The sequence below is a fragment of the Natator depressus genome, chromosome 1 (assembly GCF_965152275.1).
Source record: "Natator depressus isolate rNatDep1 chromosome 1, rNatDep2.hap1, whole genome shotgun sequence".
NCBI lineage: Eukaryota > Metazoa > Chordata > Testudines > Cheloniidae > Natator > Natator depressus.
Genome location: NC_134234.1, coordinates 220,534,943 through 220,558,471, shown reverse-complemented (window position 1 = coordinate 220,558,471; position 23,529 = coordinate 220,534,943). Strand labels below are relative to the sequence as shown.

Here is a 23,529-nt window from a genome sequence, read left to right as displayed (position 1 = left end):
GAGAGCTTACCAATTTATCAGTAAAACCAGAACAAGCCTCAAAACTTAATTCTAAAAATATAAATAGGTTAGGGTTAGCTGGGCGGGGGGAGGGAGGGGAGAGAAAAAGATGAAATTTTTGTTGCATTATTTCAGCTGATTTAATCTCTCCTCCCTCCAAAATAGTACTTCTAGATATCTTTAACCTAATGTTAATCAGTTTTGTAGTATTTGTGCACACAGACTTATATACATAATCATAGGTCTTTACAGGCTTGTTAGAATTTAGGAAACTAGAATATAATAGTAATTAATATTCAGCTTTCACACTGACCTCTTCTGCTGTAATGACATAGGCACTTGGCATTGAACGCTCATCAGCTCATTAATTAAACTTTAGTCAGTCTATCTTATCACAAGTATACAAGTATAGTGAACAGAAACTTTACTTTAAGAACATGATTTTAATACAATAACACAAATTGAACCAATGTGTCTTTTTACACCTCTTTGTTCAAGAGAACAGGTCAAGTTACTTCTGACAGAAAGTAAAGAAATTGATGAACTCTGAAACATCAACCAGTTTAAAAGATGAACAGTCCAGGTTACTGGTGAAAATGCATATGCCTAAGTTCATTAAACTTCTTGTGTAAAGTAAGGTGGCAGCTTACTACCCTGCTGATCTAGTAACTTGGTTTGAAAAATACACTGGGCATTGAAGGGCCATTCTAATGAATAGAGCAGTGGCTTTAAACCTGCGGTCTGTGGACCCCTGGGGATCTGCAAACTACGTATAAGATTCCAAAGGGGTCTGCACCTCCATTTGAAATATTTTAGGGGTCCGCAAATAAAAAGAGGTTGAAAACCACAGGAATAGAGTATACAGTGCAGAACAGGAAGTGTTATTTATTATTTATAATTTATATCATGGAAGTTTCTAAAGGCCTACAATTTCAGAGCCCCATTGTGGTATATGCTATCCAAACATATAGTAACTGTCCCTTCCTCAAAGAGCTCACAGTCCAAAAGATCTGACATAAACAGTGTAGATGACATGGAGTAACACAAATAATCTTACCCAATCATGAGCAGTAATCACAATTTGCCACCTACCTAGCCATTATAAGATTGTATTTCTCAGCATTCATACAGAGCCTGAGAGTTTGAGGACAGACTTGAAGGAGGGGAAAGACTTGAAGGAGGCAGCCTGGGAGAAAGCACAAGGGTGCTTGTGAAAGAAGTGGGGAGAGAATTGAGGCTGGCCTCACTGACAGAGTGAAGCAGGGGGTAATAGCTTGGGGAGGGATAGGGAGGGGCTAAATTGTGAAAGGCTTTGCAGATTGTGATGCATGGCTAGAAAGGGTTAAATAAATAAATCCTGCAAAATAAATAACCCTCAGAAGACATGTGGGGAGATAATGTTTGTGTTTCTGTGAACTTACATATGTATGAGTAGTGTTGACAATATAATCAACAGTCCCTGTCTATGTTCTATTCTTATAATTCAGAGATCAAAAGAACATCCTAGCATTTAAATGAATTGTAAACATGGGATATCTCAGTTTTCATCTCTCTTTGAAATGTATAGCAAATAATCTGTGAATGGTGGAGGAACAAGCAAATTGCCTTATGTTAATTCTATAGCTAAGTACCAGTGATGGACCTCCCTTCAAGTCATCCTAATTACCTTTTGTTCCTGGAGGAACTCCCAACTTGTCAAAGAGGACATGAAATTGTATAAAAGATCCTTGGGTCCTGATTCGGTCATCTTAGGTCTGCTTAAGCTTCATTGGGGGAAGTTTGAATCGCAAGACTGAGGTCCCAGTTATGCTGGTACACCCTGAATATGAAATTTGGGCATTGGACTATAACCTGTATCTGAAAAAACTCTTTGCAACTACAAAGCTCACCATCTCTGCTATGAATCTGAACCTCAATTAATTGAACTCTATGTCTGTATGTATATTGATCTTTTAACCATACTCTCTCTCTCTCTCTTTTGTTTTTTAATAAATTTTAGTTTAGTTAATAAGAATTGGCTGTAGCATGCATTTGGGTAAGATCTGAAACATCATTAACCTGGAAGGCAATGTGTCCGATCCTTTGGGATTGGTAGAACCTTTTCTTTTATAAGATGAAATAAGATTTTCAGAAATCATCATATTTGACTTAGGTACCTAGATGGAGGCCTGAGGCTGGATCATTTTAAGGGAACTGTGTTGTTTGGACTTCTGAGTAACCAGTGAGGTAATAAAGAAGCTATTTTATGCTGGCTTGGTAAATCCACCAGCTTTTTGGGGATTGTCTGCCCCATTCTTTGGGGTTCACCCTAGTTTAGTGACGACAGCTGGCCCCCACTGGGACCCCGGTCACACAGATAAGGAAAAGAAATGTGTGTCTGAAGTGGTGCAAGAGGGCAGTGTTTCATGGAGAATGACAAATGTCTGGCTAAAATACCTCATGCTCATTTTGCCAGGGGAAAGGCAAAAGATCCAGTCTCTAGGATTTACTCTGAGAACAGAAGTAGAGGCCCTTTTAATGGAAACAGTAGCCCAGACACGATTAAGAGTTAAATGAGTGTTTTGCTATAGTGTCAAGAGACTCAGTCAATTATCTTGTGGAGGAGTAGGGACTTTGGGGTGTTTGACATTTGTAGGATATGGAGAGCTTTACCAAGTCGGAGGGCTATTGGCTTGGAAGGAGGTGAAAGACAGCGTTGCATCTAGGATAGGAAGGGGACCAGAGAGCATGGTGCTAGAAATGCCTAAAAGGGAATTGGCAATTGAGAATGCTGCAACAGGCAAAGGAAAATATAGGCTAAATATTAAAGTATATTTCCTAATAATAAGGCCTAACAGACTGTGGAAGTCCCATCACCAGAATAATTTTAAAACAAAGAACTGAAGGAATTACAGTAGCAACAATCCTGTCCTGGATGGTTAAATAGATAACTGTTTTCAAACTCTAATTTTCACTGTTTTAAACTTACAGCTGTTGTTCAGGATATTAATGATCTAACAGTAACTAGGTCTGATTCTCTATGACCTTGCACCTTTTCTTTCCATAAAGACTTAGGCAAAGTAAGTGTAAAATGCCGCTTTTCTGATATGGTTGCATTTTACATTTGCTTTACACATGTTCTATAAAGTAAGGCAGGGCAAAGAATACACACAGAGGAAGTGGAGAATCAAGCCCATTGTCTCTACAGAGAAGTTAGGAAAGGATTCTAGCAATAAATAAATTAGTCTGGATCAAATTATAAACAAAGGTATGCACAAATACCTCCGAGTTCAGTGGAAGTTGTGGGCAAGTACATGTGACTAGAATTTGGCCCTATATCTCTTTGGATCAGTGGATAGTAAAAAGAGAATCATAACAGGATGTTTAGTCGACAGTGTTCTCAAAAGCTGCTGAGACATCTGCCAAAAAGTAGTTCAAAATCTCCAAAGGGAAACCCCCAAGAAATAAACAGAGAGGTATTTCACTAAATACGGCTGCTGCCTCTTTCTCCACCAGCACGAGTGATGCAGGTTATTTAGCTCCTTATTACCTTTTCATATCTGCTATTACAAACTATCCTTTACAAGAGTATATTTTATGCACTGCCTGGACCCTGCCTCTCCTCTCCGCACTGGCTTATAGTGACCTCTCCTCTTTCTGCAGCGCCCAGCTGCCAGAAGAACAGTACAACAGCAAAGGAAGATGAAAGAAGAGCAAAGCACCACAGGGACAAACCAGGAACCTATATCCACTGCCACCCAAGCAGGTTGTTGACCCTCGTTATCCGAAGTGTAGTTCCTGCCACTGTACCCTTTGGTTTCATTGAAGTGCTGCTGACTGATGTTTAAGCGAGCAGGACTGGGCAAATGGGATATCATCTTAGTGGATACAGACATCATTTTGTCTGAATTAGATGTCAAACCTGTACTTCCTGAAGTCAAATCCGTCTCCTGAGCAAAATGGTCATCCAATGGTAGAGACCTTGCCCATGAACGTGTGGTTGGTTTGGTTTTTGGGACCAAGCCACTTGAATTGTGGCTGTGACTATCATTTGCTACAAAGCCCTGGCTAGTGGTAGAAGATGGAGACTGGAGTAGAAGAGACCTCAATGTGACATTATTGTGTTGGCATTTTTCTGAATCAGCAGTCCTGGAGTTGTTTTGCCTTTCCCTTTTGTTAAAAGAGGAACGGGTATTTGGATCCTTATAAGACAATTTTTCAAAAACAAGAAGATCCGGATCAATCCCTGTTAAAGAAGGAAAAAAACAACTCATTGAATACACATCTGAAAGTGTAAAGAATAGCATACTAGTGAATTTTCCGTTAATCTTTCAAATGTTGAATGAAAGAGAGGAAATAAAATATATACATACATGGAAGTAAATGAAATTTACAAGTTAGTTTATAACTGTTGTAGACAAAGAAAAAAGTCCCCAGGACACTTTTACCATGTGTACCTGTGCTTCAAATGAAGTAAGGTGCTGTTTACCCCTCATCTTAACATAATGACTGAACCGACATGATAGTCAATTACTCCATCACTGGCCTGCTTCAGCCTGTGTGTGCATAATACATTGTTACCTGTTGTGATGTTGTACAAAATGACATTGGTTCCAGCCCTCAATATGCAGCTTTCCAAGGCTGGACAATAAATGTGCAGGCAATTAATGTTCTCATGGATAGTTTCAAAGTAGAAAACTGCCAGGTTACAGGAAACTATAATGAGAAAAGAGTAAAACGGAGTTTGTGTGGGCATGATGACCCAGGCACATAGCCTTTCATATCTATTGCTTAACATTAAAAGAGTTATAATAATGGACAGTTACATAGCGCACGTAAATCATAACATTTTACCAACTTCCATTAAGACTCACAGCACCCTGTGTGGTAAGTACTGTAAGTATTTTTAATTCTCATTTTACAATTGGGCAAGCGGGCAGAGAAAAAGCTGAGTTATTTCCATTGCAGAATAGGTATGCCACAGTCCAGTGGTATTACAAGCTTCTCCACATAGCTCCTTTCATTGTGTCTCAACCTTGTTCTGGACTGTCCAACTCTACTGATGAGATGGTTCTGGACCTCTAAAGCTGCCAGCAAGGGTGACTTTGAGATGGTAGCTGTTGTGACATGGATGACTGTCCATTAGGAACTGGTCTGAAACCACCTACTCATTTCACACAGGTTATTAAAAAGCTGCCAGATAGCAAGTGCTTCTGGTAACTACTGAGGTGGACTGCATTCGAGCACAAGGCCTACCTCATTAACAATCCCCTAAACCAGCCATCATCTTCTGGTTTTTTGACAGTGCAATATTGTACCTTTTGGGGGTGGGGTGGGGGACACAATAAGTGGGTACCTGTTAAGTCTATACAACTCCAGGTTTGATATACTATCATTTGGGTTTCAGATCTATCAGCCAAAAAACAGAAGTCCGTGGATAAAAATAAAAAAAGTATCTAGATGTCTTAGCAGCACAAGTCCCATTGCCTTGAGACTTAGGCTTCTAAGTACCAAAAGTACCAAAGCCACTTGTGAAAATGAAACTTAGGCTTCTAAGTCATTTAGGCACGTCTGAAAATTTTGTCCCTTGTACTTTTCTAATACTAATCCTAAAATACTTTCCATTAAATTAAAGTCAGGTGCAGTTCAGAACACTGGCAGGATTTCCTGTGAGACTTATCTTGAGTTCAAAAGCAAAACATCTTGTCCAAAGCTAATTCTCCTTCACTGCATTGATTTACTCTTTTTTGGTACCATCAGTAAGATTACTGTTAGCTTTTGTTATCATCATAGTTTCTTTACCTCATCTCCTCTTCCCTTGCCACAAACTAAACTAAACTGAGATAAACAGGGCTACTTGCATACAGGGCTCAGGATTGGTGCCAGAGTCTATAGCAAAGAAGCTATGACTGAAATGAAAAATTAAAAGGGGTATCTTCTGGTACTAATTCTCACTGTTAGCAGAGCATATGGGAAAATGCTGACCATATTTTTGAATTTGAATTGGACCATTTGTTTTTGTAGTGTGCTTTCGAGATTAGATGCGCATGGTATGTGTCAGCATAGCTCTGCTTAGAACACATATGCATCAGCAGAGCTGAGCACTTGCTACAAAAACATTTCTGGAATGATTCTGTAGTTTTTGATGTAAACGAATCTGATTTTAATTGCAGTGTATGTATATCCTTTACAGCAATAACAAAAATCTTTAATGTTATACTGAATCCATACAGAATAATTCAGAAACAAACAGCATGTAATAAATGTATTACATTATTGTGATGTTTATTTCAACAATCAGCCCTATGCTTTGTCCAACAGGGAACTAGCTTTTGGAATAATTTTGTTAATACCATTTCCATGGATAATCATGGAAAAATCACAACTCTTCCCCCCGCTCCCCCAGTATTTACACTCTGACAAAGCATTTTCAGTTATCTACAGTGAAAAAAGAGGAAGATATTTGTTGTTGAAATATACCAAAACCAGCCTTTTAATCTTTTCTCTGCTTATTTTATAATTTTTTTTCATTTAGTAGCCTGCATACTACATCAGAGTAACACAATCAAAATACTACTTGGAAATAGGCTTGTCAATATAGACAAGCAAAATTAGTGCAGTAAAAGAGATGATTTTTTTTAAAAATAACTATTTGTGAGTTTCAGGATATGCACTTGATTTGTCTATGATGAATATGAAAACACCAGCTTTCTGAATGAAGTAATTACAATTCTATTACAAATAACATGTTACAGCGGAAATAGACCAGACTTTGGGTTTTAAACGAAAACTTTCTTTGCCCAGTTGGAACCAACACAGAAAAATCAATAAATAACAGAGGAGTATCTTAAAAATGCTAATGAAAATTCTGCCAAAGGGAGGTATGATCATGTTTCAAAAACAGAATATAATTAGTGAGTTTTCTTGTCTGAGGTCATTCTTCATATTCTATATCTAATTCTAGTCAACTGTCATCAGCCTCCAATGAGTTGTTAGACTGATAAAAGCTTGTGGTTAGCATACATGTGTTCTTTAATAAAAGACAGGTGCAAGGAAGTATAAACACTGTCATTATGAAAATAACAGAAAACATTCTGTGTGAAGGCTTCATAGAAAATTCAGACTCCATTTTGTCCTAGTCTTTAAATAAGACTCAAACATGTACCAGACTTGGTGCATAAATACTACAGTGTTACATAGCCATCTTCAGTCACTCTATAAATATTTTCATCGATTCCCTGAGTGCTCTACGCATCATTATGGGTCATGTACAGAAAACAGTTTTCTCCATGTGTAAAAGAACTTAAGATTCACTGACCCCTGGGTGGGAGGGATAGCTCAGTGGTTTGAGCCTTAGCTTGCTAAACCCATTGTTGTGAGTTCAATCCTTGAGAGGGCCATTTAGGGATCTGGGGCAAAAATTGGAGATTGGCCAGGGGGTTGGACTAGATGATCTCCCGAGGTCCCTTCCAACCCTGATAGTCTATGAGACCACTTCTAAGACTGGCTATACAGAAAAATGCTCTCAGCATCAATAAGCCTTTCCATTTGCTCTTTTGGTTTTAATAAATAATGGTAAGCAAACAGCATGAAAATGGCTTTTCAAATATTTGTTGTAGAATAATGACTAATACAATATTTGATCACTAGCGGACATTAGTAATCCACATCACAGGAGTTAATGTACAATATACAGTTTATGCTCAATAGAAGTTCAAGACTAAAAGATCAGGTGTATAGAGGTAAAGTGAATTGCCAGGGGTATTCTGGGAAGCTGGAACAATGCATGTTTGCAAAATATATTTGCAGTTGCATGGTCTCTTTCATCCAGGGATCCTAAACTGCTTTACAAATGCTAGTAATCTAGGAGTACAAACTTTGTACAGAGTCATTGTTTGAAAACTAGAAGCTTTATATTTTTGTTCTTGTTGATAATTTTACCTTAGATACAACTGTACTCCTCAGTTTTCACTAATTACAGTAGCAATCTGTATCCTTACCCTTAGAGGTAGGTGTACATTATTAATGTATAGAGCACTAATATGGCCTGTGATGATAGCATATCTTGTTTCTTTTAGCACTATTATGTATCAAATACTCTGCAGTTTTCCTGGTTAAAGTATGTCTTATTTAAGAACCCAAAATACCTGCAAACAGGAATGCTAAATTTTATTTCAAACCAAGGACCCAGTCCCAAAAATCTTACTTTCATACTTCTTTTGTATGGAAGATTTTCAGGAGCCAATGCAGACGTCTGTTTTTATCTCAAAATTTTCTTTTAAAAGTGCCATTGTTTTTACTGATTACTCAGCATGTGCAATTTTCACTAAATTCTTTCATTAAAGGTCACAAAAAGAAGTCTCAGTTCATTTGAAAAGGAATAAAATATTCAAGTCTAGATACCCTTTAAAATGTCTGTCTGTTTTATGCTTAAGGTAAGTGAAGCTGGTTTGAATGGGCTTGCTAATTAATTTTCCCCAATCATAATTCTTGGTAAGGATGGGGATTCTTTGGTAGGAAAAAAAATGAGTATTGCAAGAGCATGTTATAGTAATGTTTTGGTTAGAGAGTTAGTAGGCAACTTTAAGTTAGGTTGTTCTAATTATTTTAACTTTTCACCTTGTAATTTTAATAACTTGTTAAACCTACTGTTTTTGAGAGTCCTGGAAACAAAAGCAAGTACGTACAGCATGGGCAATGAGGGAGTACATTTCCCTGGCAAAAGCGGCACAGTGTCCATAAAACACTGTTTTGAATGGACCAACGGTGTTTTTGTATCTCTGTTTCCATTCAGTCCTTGCCTGTTTGACGAGACTGCCAATTGTAATGGTTGTTTGGAATGGTAGTTTTGGTGGTAGAGCTGTCTACTGGGAACTAGAGAGTGTTTTTAAATTTTATTTTAGTTAATTGAAATGCCATCAATAGATAACAAACTCTTATTTATAACAGAACCATATTTGAACCTCTGACTTTGTGTTGTAATGTTCCATATGCCATTACCAATCTTCCTCAGAAATCTAGTCCAAATTTTGTATCTTTTAGTGGAAATTTCTTAGGCAAGACATACAAAATGCAAGCAAAGCATATAGAATGTTTTTTTTTCCATCTGGGATAAATTTTTCCTACATTTATATCAAACTATTTAGTCATTGTATTGTAAGCAAATCAACTCCTCCCAAAATGCCCCTTGTTGATATCTAAACCCTCCCAATTCATGATGCAGGCACTTAATTTTCCTCACAGGTGCCTATCCCCAATAGGTCATCCAAAATATCCTCAAAACTTAAACAAGAAGGCTTTGCTTTTACTATTGCTATGCAAATTTTCCAGTATCTGATTTGATCCTGTTCAAGGCTAATATCGTAACAAAGCATCCTGCCCTATTAATACCAATGCAGAAACCTAACAGAATCTTTAGCTTTCTGCAATTGTACAGAGAAGCAGTACAGTCATCATGTGGTTTGAGGCTAAGAATCAGGAGCTCCTGAGTTCTAATTCCACCTCTAATATTGTATTTTTATATATCTTTGGCAAGTCAAATAACAGCTCTGAGTCTGTTTCATAATTTGTGAAATGTGAGCACCAGGAGCCCTAGTCACGGACCAGGTCCCCATTGTTCTAGGTGCTCTACAAACACAGAACAAAAAGATGGTCCCTACCCCAAGGAGTTTGTCAACTTACCACAGGTGAAGGCCTGATTCTGCCGTCCCTACTTAGGTTTAGTAGTAACTTACTTTGAGTGTAGTCCTATTGAAATCATTAGTACGACTTAGGGAGTAATGGTCTTGTCAGCCTGATTGCTGGTGACAATCACTCCCAGGGATGTTGTGAGTCTCCTTTACTTAAACCGTAGTGTTGTTGGCACGTTATTCCCAAGAAACCAGTGTTGTAGTGGAAATCTAGAGTTCCTCCATTTCATTAACCTTTAAATAAATACATATCATTCCTCCATTGTTCAGGAGAGACAGACCCTACTCTTAGTCCCACGTAAGAATGTCAGCATTCTAGTTTGCGCCTCCAAAGAGTTCAAGTAGCCAGGTTCACTTCTATAAGGATAAAGGGGGGAGATAGGAGTGGAATAGTTTAGATGTGTCCTTGCTTTCCAGCCCCGAAATATAGCCAAATTTTTGCATTCTTACTGTTTGGAATAATAAGTGATGTATAAACAGCCTAAAATTAACTTCCTTCATGTGTGGTAATACATATTTTTAATATAGACTGTATAGGATATACACAGAAGCAGATAATAAACACTTACCATTCTTCAGAAGGCAGCAAGTCCGGCTGCACTGCTGGGCTGTGACTTCTGCATAAATCTTCAGCACCTGGGCACCCCTCTTCTGAGATTCCTCCAGATCAATCAGAAGACCCGGGAAGCGTCGGATCCAGCAGTTTTTGTAAAAAGTAGTGGGTGAGCAAAGAGAATCTGACTTCCACACCAAACCCAGAACAAACAGCACTTCTGCTACTGCCACCAACAGAAACATCTCCTCAATGTGATCGGCTTAGTAAGCGCCTGTTCTCCAGCCCGAAGCACTGGGGACTAGCCAACATTTTGAGAGAGAATCTCTTGAGAAGTAGCAACACTGCCAGGAGTAAGGAACTAGTTTCTTTTAAGCTGTTCCCATGATCCTGCTTGACTGAGCCATTTTCTGACTTACATGTTGTAGGGTTGGGGTTTTTTTCTTCTTCTTCTTCTTTTCTCTCAAGATGAGTCCCTGGGAGACTGTTGAAATTCTTAATGTCTCTTTCATGAATTTCTATTCTTCTGCACCCCAGATACACACTGCCTTTAATCATTCAAAAAGCTGGACCACGTGATCCTGAGTCAGCCTTGCTTGTCCTGTTAAACCAAACTACTGCAGACAGTTTTAATGTGTGAGTAAATACAGAATAATGGTGATCCTAGCAGAATCACTCCAGTTCTTTCTCTGGAAAAAGCAAATATTTCAGTCATTTGAGAGCAGAGAGGTCTCCCATCTGGTTCAGGTTCATTATTACACGTAACACAGAAGAAAGGGATTGGTTTAGTCTCCTGATACTTTTTGAATGAATTGGTGGCCACACATATATTTCCTTTCCTTATTAGCTACAGTTTAAGTATTTAAATTATTTCTGCTGCATAGCAACCAAATATGGGAAGTTGATTCTACTTCCCACCCCCTTCACTTCTTCAAAAAGCATTTTATTTTATTTGTTTAGATCCAATAACAATTGGCAATGACTCAAGGAGGGTGCATCCTGCATGTATCATCAGATGGACTGAATAGTTAATTGGTCTTTTCCATCGCAAAGTTCCACAAGACTAAGAATTCAGTTTGTATGGATTTTTCTGCTTATGTTTGATCTTGTAGAAGGTCTGACATTATACGTGCTCACATTGTAACAGGGAGCAGCTGGAGTCAGTACAGTTCTTCACATACCTGCCCTGCAAACACTAACCCCTGCTTTTTGAACACCTGCTCTGCTCCATGATTTCCTCCTTTGTGTATGTGTGCGCGACAGCCCTGTTAAAAAGCTTAAAGATGTTACAGTACACCAGTTAGTTTATAATCAGTGGACTATATGTGCAGATTTGAAGGATGTCAGTAGAAAAGCAATCATTTGCTATTAATATGTATTTTATAAGAGGATGTGATTTTTCAGCAAAGATAGCATCAAGAAAATTTCTCTGGTTGCACCTAAAAACATCAAGGTTATATGCACATAATTGAATTTTTCTTGTGAACTACATATTGTTGTTGCCTTTAGGTATTCTTTGCAACATCAGGCCTTGATCCTGCAAGTAGGTCAGTGCAGGTGCAGCCTTATGTCTGTATAGAGCTCCTTTGAAGTTAATGGGGCTCAGCACAGGTCTGCTCACATGAATCCAATGGCGGGACAGGAGCCATAATTACTGAATACCTTTATTGGCTACAGTCACAAGGATTCCAAACAGATACCTGTGTGTGCTCAATTTTTTGTATATCCTAACCTAATCATTTACCTAACCCCATAACACTCAGTGTTGGGCGTATATACCCCTGAAATAACTCTTGCATTAATTTTCCACTTTTAGCCAGAGGTCTCGATTTTGGACAATCCCAGAAGTAGAGAATGTCACAGCATATTCTCCAGCATTTTATTTTGAATTTTGAGCCCGTTTTATTTTATAGGACTGGCATGTACAATTATTGAGGTCTTCTTTTTTCCCCACTGTTGTTTTCTCCATGAAGGGAAACTTACTATATTCTGAACCATTTGAGGAAGGATGCAGCAAGTGGGATGAACTGGGTTCAAAACAAATTATTCACATTCTTTCCTCATTACAATCAATAGTACCTTACTCTCAATTGAAATAATTCGGGTTATTTGTAGAATAAGGTACTTCTCCACATCAGGAAGGGAGTCAGAATTAGGCCCATCACATTTATAGGAATAGTAAACATACTTGCAGAAACCCTTGTTATACTACTTCAACTCTGCTGTACTTTCTTCTCTTATACATTTGCTGTGCTGCACAGCAGTTGATGTACAATCAACAATTTTTTACACTTTTCATAAAAGGAATTAGTAGCTCAGGCCCCAATCCTATAACTCCTTCCATGTGGTTGGAGCCCAGTAACCAATCAGAGCCTCTTTGACTTCACTGTGGCTCTGTACATTACAAGGTTCAGGGCTGGGACCTAAACATGTCTGGAGGTTGAAGTGTCACTTAGACCTGGTAACGACTAATTTTCATGCATCACATTTTCGATAAGGTGACAAATGCTAAAGTACTGTCACTTTTGTTAAGCTTGTAACTAAATGCTATACAGAGGACAGGTCCAAAGCAGACTACTTATGAGAATCGTAAGTGTTTGCCGGATCGGACCCCATGTGTGTAACAAGTAGCTTTTTGCATATAAATATTCAATTTCAATGTACACTTTCAATTCCTTTCCAGCCTGGTAAAGTATAGGTGTTGCCACAGGTTTTTTCCCATCTCATTACCTCTGTATAATTTTTCTGCTCTTCTGCAGTGTGCTCCATTCAGGCTACAGTAATAGCATCCATTTTCCTTTGCATTAATTTTAACTCCTCTCTCCTCCCCCACTCTAGATAAATATCTGTAGCAAGAATAACTGCAAGGAATCCTCACTTTTTTTTTCCTTTAAAGAAATGTAAATAGATTTTACCATCCAAGGTATCTGAAGCTACTCTGGACAATTCCCAACAAATCAAACACTTTACTTGCCTATTAAATAATTGCAGCTTTGTTGCCACTTTTTGCATCATTTAATGATGACTCTGCTATGGGGAGATGCATGAATAGATTTTTAAATGATAAATGAATATAGATATCCCCAAAATCTCACAAGAAGCAAACATCAGTTTCTTACCTGCAGAAAGTCTGGTTGTTCCATGTGCTCCAGGGGGAGGGATGTAGAGCTGTTTTCTGTGAGCAAAGAGAGCCTGGTCAGTGTCCAATCAGATCCTCCTTTTTTCAATAGTATTTCATAGATCTTTCTTCTAAGATTTACTCTTAGGAAACAAATTGGCAATTGTTTATTTTCTTTGAGATTACAGTCATCTATGATCCTGCTGTGCAGAGTGATTTGTAAACATAGCAACAACAAAGAGGGAGAATGTTCTTTGTAGCAATACCTGTTATAAATGGAAATCGTGACCTGAAGTTTTCTACCTGCATGCAGGGATAATGGCACAACCCAAGAGCTCCCTAGAGAAGATGGTGCTCATGCATTAACTCTTTTTATGCCAAACCCAAGCAAAAAAGGAAAATAAACTTCTTTGCTACTATTAGAGTTCCACATGCTGATGTAGCTGTTTGTTTGTTTGAATCTAAAGCGTGATGTTCTGGCATCAGTTATACATAAGTATTGGACAGGGGATTGAAATGTGTGAAATAAGAATGCATTTGCAAATGAGAATAAAAAAGTAAATGCCTCCATCCCACATTCAGGTCTGTGGGGATAGACCCCTATAGACATCTGGAGCCCTGGGGAAGACAATGGCCCAGCGGTCTGCTTGCAGAATCTGTGTTAAAAGTTTTTGCATATCTCATTGCTCTGGAATGTGTTTGTCTTTGCTTCTCCTTAGTGCAACAGTGACATTAATTTGTTGCCAGGTCTTCTGTAAGTTTATGGAACTGAAATATATACTATCATTGAAGTGAGTTAACTATGTCCTTAAGTTGTAAAGCTCAGAACTAAACTTCCTCAAAGTTTGGAGGGAGAGCTAGTCAAAAAACTGGCATTTCAATTTCACAGCAAAATCTACCTTTGCTGATTTTTTGGTGGGTTTGAGTTTTTTGTTTGTTTTGTTGTTGTTCTGAATTGCAATAAAAAGCTAACATTTCAAGCTAACTGTGAAACAAAAGTTCTGAAATAATTTAAATTCAGGACAGTTGAATCATTTTGTCTCAATAATTCTTAATTGTATCATTGACAGTGTTGAAATGTATTTTTTTAATAATGTTTAAATGCTTTGTTTTATATTTAATATATTATAAAAGTCAAAACAAAATTAATCAAAACCAGAAGGTCGAAACAAAACATTCTACCTTATATAAATGAACCATTTAGACTTTTTCCCTCATTAAAAATGTCACTGAAATCAACACATTCCTGTGAAACATTTTGATCTTGATGAAACTGCATCTATCGCTGGAAAACTGTTTAAAAATTTTTGACCTAGCTTTCTGTGAAGGTTTGGATTCGGCCCAGCATAGAGAGACTATTCAGTCACAAATCCAGGAACTGCATTCAAACTTCCTCAAGGTTTGGGGTGATCAGACTCCAGGGTTTCGGTTCAGACTCATCTCAGCTAAATAGTAGAGTTAGGTGAAATGCTGAAGTTTCTGTTTATGGAGTTTCCTGTGACCCTTTCCTTCAACACTGTTCCAAGGGTGAGAGGGAGAAGGGGAGGTTTGCACACCTGAGAGTCTCTCTGACTTTGAGATTCAAATGAACCCTGACAAACTTGAAGTCAAAGCCCATTGAGTCTTAATTGGTTTTGTGTTAAAATGATGCATAACCAGCTTCACATGTGAAACCATAAATCTGCCTAGATTCACTTTAAACTGGGCCTAAATTCATTGCAAAGGGGCACAAACTTTAGTGAATTTGCTAATTAATGCACTGGAGTTTGTATCAGAACCTAGAACTTTCATTACAAAACCTGCAACCACATTCCTCAGAAAGTTGCACACAGTTCAGATAGTTTATTGAATGTCCCCCTTCTCCAGGTATCATGTGTTGAAACACAACTTGCCCTGTCTGCACTAAGACTTTAAAATATGTTAACCATCCTGTTTTTAAACCACACCATTTATCCTAGTCTAGACAGACCTAGAGACCAAGCAAGGGAATTCCAGCCCAGCCTGGGATGTATCTGTTACTGCCACTAAACAAAAGTGCCTACTAACAGGTGATTCCCTCAGCAGGAGCAGCCAGAGACAGTGCTCTACCTGCCTGATCCCAATTCAGAATTTGTTAGGAAACACTTTTCACCTGAATCAGTTACAAACTGGAGTCTTTTGCCTAATATGCTCAACAGATTGAGAGTCAAGGCCGTGATTCAAGCACACATGCTTCCTTTCTACTCTCTAGTGACTGAACGTTCTCATGATCCATGGAGAATACCAACCAAGACAAGAACAGTTTGCATGTTTTTGCCTTCAGAAACAGCCACCTGAGAACAGTAATAAGTACAAATAAAGAATGAAGGAAAGACAGGTCAAGTGCTTGGTAACAAATAAGAAAGTCAATGTGTTTGTCTTCCCTGTCGCATTCTTTTCAAACGTGTGCTATAAAACAATTTTCATTGCAGGCCAAAGAACATATTAAATGGCCTATCAAAAGGCAGATAAAATAAGCTGAAAATAATGGGAATGAAATTTAACCAACTGCTTAAAAATGTGTTTTTTGAATAACAATGTTGAGAGAACTCTGTAAGAAGCGCTTTGTTTGGCTGGGAATTTGAGGAGGGGATTATCCTTGTTTAGCAGCCCATCCTTCAAGAACCATAAAGCCTGCAGTTGAAATAAAATCTACTCCAATTAGCTTCTCTCAGAAAAGACATGGCCTTTTGCAATTCTGATCTTCTTAAGGCTGAAATACTGAAGTGTGCATCCTATGTTCCAGATATGCCTGTTTTGTATCATATGACAAGCAAAATGCTAAGCAGGGGCAGCATTTGACTCACCATTTCCAATAGACCTTAAATCACTGGGTCTAATTCCTCCCTAGGAATTACTGGCAGTAGAATTATACTAGGGAAGAATGTAACTCTAACTTTTTATGTGAAAATCGTATGTATTTAACATTTTCTCTCACGTGGTAGTGCTCACATCTTAGATTATTAATATCAAAAGAACTTTTAAAATCTAATTTACTTTTCCCCATGTGTGTTGCTTGTTTATTTTTTACACTGCCTTTACCTTAGACAGTGATATTAGACTGGTGAGAGTTACGTTCTGTTTATAACAACTCACTTTCTGGTTCGCACGTACTAGCACAGTGCTGTTGTGTTCAGATTGCCAAAATCCAAGGTTTATTTAAATAAATAAAAAATATATCAATGTTCCCCTGTGGTTAGGGCACTGGATTGGTACCCAGGAGATCTGGGGTCATTTCCCTGCTCTGCCACAGATTCAATGCATGATCTTGGGCAAGTCGCTTGGTCTCTTTTATGCCTCAGCTCCTCATCTGCAAAATGTAAATAATTATACTTTTCCCTCACACCCTTTGTATGTCTTGTCTGTTTAGATTTTAAGCCCTCTAGATCATCTCTTACTATGTGCTTGTCCAGCATCTAGCACAGTAGAGCCTTGATCTCATGTGAGTCCTCAAGCTGCCACTTGTATTCCCCTTCGTCAGTGGGTGTGGTGCGTCCCCCTCTCTGCTCATTCCAAAGAGGATGTGTGAGTTTGTTACAGCCCCCAGCTACAGAGACCGACTCTTCAACTCATGCTGTAGAGGCTTGTGTTTTCAGCTCTGGAGAGCCCTGGTTCAGTGCCTGCTGTTAGCCAAGATGATAGCTGACCTGGCCCATGAGTGAGGACTTTTCTGGGATTCAAAGCAACATGGGCCTCAGAGGCTTGGGACAAACTTCCTCTGCCTTTGGGCTCTCAGATGAAGTATGTAACCCACTCATCACAGTATGTGTTACATGTCCCCCTCTGTACCCAGTCCACAGAGGACGTCAATATGTTACCGTTCTCAGCTATATAGTCTGCCTCTTTAGCTTAAGCTGTAGAGAGTAATGTTTTTAGCTCTGGAGGTCCCTGATTCAGTCCTTAGCATGTTGGCCAAGGCAGCAGCTGTCACATGGCTATATACTACTATTAAAATACAGTTGTGATGCAGATTTCCCTTGGGAAAGGGTCCCCTGTTCTTTGCAAACAATTCTTACCTCAGACCTGACAAACTCGCTACACCAAGCACGTGTCATACAGGATATTTAGCCATAAATAGTAACATGTAAGGTATCTACAGAAAGCTTGTAACTTGTCAAGATTCCTAATCATTGTAAGATGTATGTAATATTTAAGAAAACAATTATTTATATTGAAAGCATACTTTAAGGACATGGAGTAAAAATTAGTCACCAGAGGATCATGTCTCTCTGTGATGGCCCATTTGGGCAGGGGGGCGTTGTCACTCCACCCTTTTTAGCTGGTGATGCAGTGCAAGGCTTAATTGTTTAGCCTTGCACAGTACTAAACCAGGGAAGACTCCCTCATGCTGAGGCAGTCAGTAACAAGGTGACTCTCAGTACTGGGTACCCCAAGAGCTGTCACACCAATGAGCCCCCATTTCCTTGGGCATGATTTCTCTGACGTGCTAAGTACCTGCAGCTCCCATTGACTTCAAGAGGAGTTTGGGAGGGGTAGCAATTAGCTAGCACTGTTGCAAGGTCCTCCACATTGTAATTTGCCATGTTCTCAAATGGTTTAGGCTAATGTTTTGTTGCCATTGTGTATGGGGCATGACTACTGAATTACTCGAGAGAGCCTTGAAGAAATAGAAAAAAGGTTCCCCTCACCAGCAGAACTGACACAATTGGTTTACCCAATATGGCTTTGAAAACTTACTCTTGTAAACCTGTTAAGTACACAGAACATTTCCCTATGGAGACAGAGTTGGCATGGGAAAGGAAAGGAAAGGAAAGAAAAGGAGGTGGGAGAAACATTAGCAATTTTAGAACCCCATGTAAGCAAAATCAAAGTGAAAGCACATGTTGGAGATTCCCTCCCATTCCACCTGGTAAAGTGCATTCTGGTGCAACAGAACACAAAACAATCAAAATGCAAATGTTACTATGAATATTTTTGTTTAAACTTTATGTTCGGATCTTGAGCATTTGCTATAGGTGATTTAAATCTGTCAGTCTGTTGGAGTATTAGAAGAGGGAAAGAGGAGAGGATTTTGCTGAGCTCACAATGTATTTTCTATTCCAAGAAAAATCTTGTGACTTTTATTCTAAACGTGTGATTTTAGTCTGTCTATTCTTGCAGCTAGATCCTACTGACTTGTAGCATTGAGCAAGGACAATGGCTGATATTATAAGATGGAGACAAACAAGCACCTCTGCTACTATGTTCTATTGAAACCCTGGGGTAATTTACACCATTGGATTGTTTGTCAGTGGGTTTTTTTAAGGCAATAACAAACCAAACAAGAACCATCCTTCCTTAAGACGGGAACTGTGGGGCATTCAGTGCTCAAGAGATTTTAAATAGGCTTTGGGGTTGTTTTGCTTTGTCAGGTCCCCTGAAGTCACAGATCACCAGTTCCTGTTCTCTGGTAAGTCTCGCCCTGCACTTTGCTGGCGATATCACAGCCACCATGGTATATGGCTGGAGCAAAGACCCACTTTGCAGATAACCTGACAATAGGTAAATACTGCTAATGAGACATTCACACATACGTGGGCAGCACCAACAGCCAAGATGGTGGAACAAGTCAGGATATCCAGAACAGAATAAATAAAGCCAGGAACACCTGCAGGAGCTTAATTACAATCTGGAAATAATCAAAATGCAACAGCAAAACCAAACTCAGGATCTATCAGAGCTGCGCACTTCCAACACTACTTTATAGTGCAAAATGCTGGGGAATGACAAAGTATGACATGTCCAAACTGTCTTCATTCCATACAACCTGCCTCAGAAAAATTCTCCATATCTTTTGGCCCAGAACAATATCAAACCAAGACCTATTCACACAGTGCAGCCAAGAAGATATAAGCACCATCATTACCAGGAGGCACTGGAGATGGATTGGCCCTGTGCTTCAGATGGAAACTGATTCTATCACCACAATAGCAATAAGATGGACACCTGAAGGCAAGTGAAAACAAAGTCACCCGCAAACAACATGGTGCAGAACTATGGAGGCTGAGCTGAAAAACCTGGGGCACAGCTAGGGAACCATTGAAAGAAACAGACAGGTGTGGAGGAGCTTTGTCGCTGCCCTAAACACCAGATGTGTAATGGGTACTGACTGATTTACTAATGAGACGTGGGGAGAAAAAATAGGGGCATGCCTTTAATTCTATTGCAATACATTGGTCTAGGAAAGTTTTTGGAAGGGACAAAGTGGGAAAAGAGTAAATATGTAGCTAATAAATGGCTGTCCATTCTAAATACAGATATGCCTCCTGCACATCCAGCAGGGTTACTACCTCTAAATATTTCTGTGTTCATCCCAAATTTCATGGGGCAATCCAGCACCCTGCAATCCGGTCTTGGGAAATATCAACATGCCCCGAAGTATCTTTTGAAGCCTGTGAAATTGTGACATACAGGTTATAATTAGATTAATGAGTAGCTGTGTCACTCCTGCCCTCTAACTTGGGGTGCACTTTACACTGCTTTACTGCTGTAGCCTCCAGCCTTGGACTGCTCACAAACAGCCTCCAACATGTAAGTCATTCCCAGCTGTGTCTGTGTGTGTGCTGCAGCCAGCCACACATTGCCTCTTATCAGCCTTATTTATACAGCAGGGTGACCCCAACACACTCCCAGCCTTAGATTTCCCACCCAGAAATGTATGTACTGTACTGACCAGCCTGCTCCAGGACAATACATGCTTATACAGAGTCCATCATTAAATTAATATGATATGCACTTATCTTATTACCCCAAACAGAGTTTCCCAAACAAACACACTGGATTAGTTAAAACAATTAAAACTACAAAGAGATAGATTTTAAGTAAGTACAAGTAATGAGGCATGAAAGACAGAAATGGTTACAAGAAGAAGAAAGATAAAAGACAAGTAATGCCTAAGTTAACAAACTAGGTTAAATTCAAAGTAAAGTTTTTCTCACCACATGCTCTCAACAGTCTTACTGGCCAAGATTTTGAGGCCAAGACCCTTTCCCCCATTCAGTGGTTACTTCATTGTTCTTTCTGGTGCAGTGAATCAGTAGGCAGAGAGCAAGGAAAAGGGATATTATGGGGTGCCTCCCATTCCTTTTTACAGTCCTCTTCTCCCCTTTATGACGCACTTCCAGCAGAGAGCATGGCATTGTCTATGTGGTCAGGAACTCCATGCTGTTTCTTTGCTGAAATGTAGATTTCTCTCTCTCTCACACCCACCCACCCCTTAATAGCCCATTGGCCTTGTTTATATCTGGCTGAGATGTCAGCTTGCCCTTTGTCTCTGAAGAACTGGTTTGGCCACTCCCCAGACTTGGAACACGTGTTAGTAACACCATAGAGTGGAATCTTATAACTTTGCATACAGTGTTCCCACACGTATCTTACCAGGACAATAATGACCAGCAAATTATCAATTTTCAAATGATACCTCACAAGGCATACCTTGTACAAAGATTATTACCATAGTGAACAAGGGTACAGTCTGCCACAGAGATATTACATTTTGGTGTAACAGTATTGTATTACAATGCTATGATGTGCTGTGCTGATTCCCATTCCCCATCTTCAGAGTGCAGTGATGAGGACAGACTACATAAGCCGATGGGTCTTTTTCATCTTCAATTTATGTCACTCTGTACCCTTGACATGTGGTTGTACTTGAATTAAACTCACTTCATGTCTGTTGCTGCAAATATTCATGTGCTGCATGCTTGTGACTAATCACATTGAAATCAATGACATTACTCGCATGCATAAAATTAAGCATGTGCATAAGTATCTGTACGATCTACTTCTAAGTGGTAAACTCTTATTGCCACGTAGCATAGTTTTTCAATACTTTTTGTTATTTCTATCCCAAGGAGTACAACCACCAAGGAAACAAAACAAACTATCATCTGTAAGATGGTGATCTTCCAGAAAGTAAAGTTTCCTATTATTATTTACATTACAGTATTGCTAGGGCCCCACCAAATTCACGGCTATAAAAAACATGTCACGGACCATGAAATCTGGTCTTTTGTGTGCTTTTACCCTATACCATACAGATTTCACAGAGGAGACCAGCGTTTCTCAAACTGGGGGTCCTGACCGCAAAGGGAGTTGCAGAAGGGGGGTCCACAAGGTTATTTTAGGAAGGTCGTGGTATTGCCACCCTCACTTCTGTGCTGCCTTCAGAGCTGGGCGGCCAGAGAGCACGGGCTGTTGGCCAGGAGCCCAGCTCTGAAGGCAACGTCACTGCCAGCAGCTGAACACAAGTAACGGTAGCAGTACTGCGACTCCCCCCATCTCCTTTTTGGGTCAGGACCCTTACAATTACAACACCATGAAATTTCAGATTTAAATAGCTGAAATAAAGAAATTTACAATTTTTAAAATCCTATGACCGTGAAATTGACCAAAATGGACTACGAATTTGGTAGGGCCCTAAGCAGTGCCTGTGCATTCCTGTGACATACCAGGATATAATCGAAACCGAGGTGGGGGGGGGGAGGGAGGCGGTGTCACTCCTGCCCTGTAACCTGGGTTGCCTTGCTATTGTAACCTCCAACCTGGACTACTCACAACCAGCCACCAGCATGCTGGCCGCTCCCAGATGTGTTTGTGTAACTGCAGTCACACCCTGGCTTTCACCAGCCTTGGTTATACTGCACAGTAACCCCAACACACACTCAGTCCCAGACTATCCCCCAGAAATAGTATGTTCAGCCCTCTCCCAGACAGTCCAGACATATTAAGTTTGTTATTTCTTTAAGGGAATAATTTACACCAGTTTATTATGATAAATGAAATTACCCAGACATTTAAATTTAAACACACTGGATTAGATGAAAACAATAAACAATTTTATTAACTACAAAGAGCTTTTAAGTGAGTACAAGCAATTAGTTATAAAAGTCAGTAATAAACATGAAATGCTTTCTAGTGCCTAGCTTAACAAACTATATTAGATTCAAGCAAAAATTCTCACCACATGCTTCCAGCAAGATTGCTCACCAAACTTTTCAGGTCAGGACCCCTTTCACCCCAAATCCAATGACTGTTTTCCTTTGTATTCTTAAGTGTGATGCCAGACAGAGAGAGAGAGAGAGAGAGAGAGGGTGGGGTGTTTGCCCCGTCCTTCTATAATTTCAGTCCCCCTCTTGAAAAAACATTTCCAGCTAGGAACTACAAGAAAAAGAGTCTGTGTAGAAGGATGGTCCCTTTTACCTGTTCGAGCTTCTTTTGTTTTCTCTTTCTGCTTAATGACTCTGTTTCCCACTTGAATGCAAATTAAGGCAAGCACACATTCCTTTGTTTGGGACAGACTTTTGCCTGGGCAACGCTGTGTGGTTTGGAAACTGTGTTGTTAATATCATACATCAGCAAATTACGAGTGTTCAAATGATACCTTACAAGGCACACCTTGTACACAGATTATTATAATTGTGTATAAGGGTGGATGCTGTCACAGCCTCAACAAAGATCAGGGGCCCACTGTCCTAGGCCCCATACAAACAACACGGCTAAGAGACAGTCCCTGCTCCAAAGAGCTTACAATCAATATAGCCAAGACAGCCACAGTGTGGGGGAAATGGACTACTATCGCCAGGATGAAACAGGAAGGCTGGGGCACTGCTATGAATTACACCCAGCTGGCCCAAGTTGCAGTATGGTGCCTTAACTACAAGTCCACCCTTCCTCTTCCATCAGCTCAGTTAACCAGCGGCTTTGGATAGGCGCCATATCGCGTCAGAGCAGCCAGGTCCCCTTTCTACAGGGAGGAAGAGCAGAGGCTGTTGGACCAGAAACCCCCTCATTTTAAATGCCTCTTAAGGCGGGGTTAAAGCCTCTCAGACCCATTCTGTGCTGCGGAGCTCCTTACACCCGGGAGGGGCACTGCTCAGGGCTGACCTTGGCCCCCTGCTGCCCGGGCTGGAGAAGCCGGGGGGGGAGCTCAGCCAGGCGCACAAACCGGAGAGCGTTTTAAATCTCTGCCCCCCCCGGCCGGGAGGCGGCGGCCGCCGGTGCCTAGAGACGCGGGCTCCGGCCTGAGGCACAGCCCGGCCCGCGCGCTCCGATGTTGCCTTTTTAGGCCTGCGCGCTGCAGGCTGGGGCCGGGGCCGCCGCCAGAGGAACCAGCCCCGACGCTGGCTGCGTCCCCCGCCCCTGCCGCGGCTGCGTCTCCCGGCGTGCGCTCC

The 23,529-nt window shown here is 40.1% G+C and overlaps 1 protein-coding gene across 2 annotated transcripts; it reads right to left on the bottom strand.

The window, feature by feature from the left end:
- Window positions 1-3,431: 3,431 nt before the first annotated feature.
- Window positions 3,432-22,847, bottom strand: MANSC4 (MANSC domain containing 4). 2 transcript variants are annotated; one of them, XM_074948895.1, is made up of 5 exons: window positions 22,559-22,847; window positions 13,341-13,396; window positions 10,238-10,910; window positions 4,561-4,695; window positions 3,432-4,225 (listed from the first exon to the last, which is right to left on the bottom strand). In XM_074948895.1, the coding sequence occupies exons 3-5, from the start codon at window positions 10,464-10,466 to the stop codon at window positions 3,546-3,548; spliced, it is 1,044 nt and encodes a 347-aa protein (XP_074804996.1). In that variant the 5' UTR covers window positions 10,467-10,910; window positions 13,341-13,396; window positions 22,559-22,847; the 3' UTR covers window positions 3,432-3,545. The 2 variants fall into 2 exon arrangements, with proteins under 2 accessions (XP_074804996.1, XP_074805005.1); XM_074948904.1 differs by lacking the exon at window positions 22,559-22,847 and having other exon boundaries at window positions 13,341-13,423.
- Window positions 22,848-23,529: the final 682 nt, after the last annotated feature.

Excerpts from the sequence above, each read along its gene's own strand:
- MANSC4 (XM_074948895.1), bottom strand. The coding sequence starts at position 10,466 with ATGTTTCTGTTGGTGGCAGTAGCAGAAGTGCTGTTTGTTCTGGGTTTG. Across the intron at positions 4,696-10,237 it reads TTGCTGCCTTCTGAAGAATG|TTTCCTGTAACCTGGCAGTT; the intron begins GTAAGTGTTTAT and ends TTCTCATTATAG. Across the intron at positions 4,226-4,560 it reads TTTGTACAACATCACAACAG|GGATTGATCCGGATCTTCTT; the intron begins GTAACAATGTAT and ends CTTCTTTAACAG.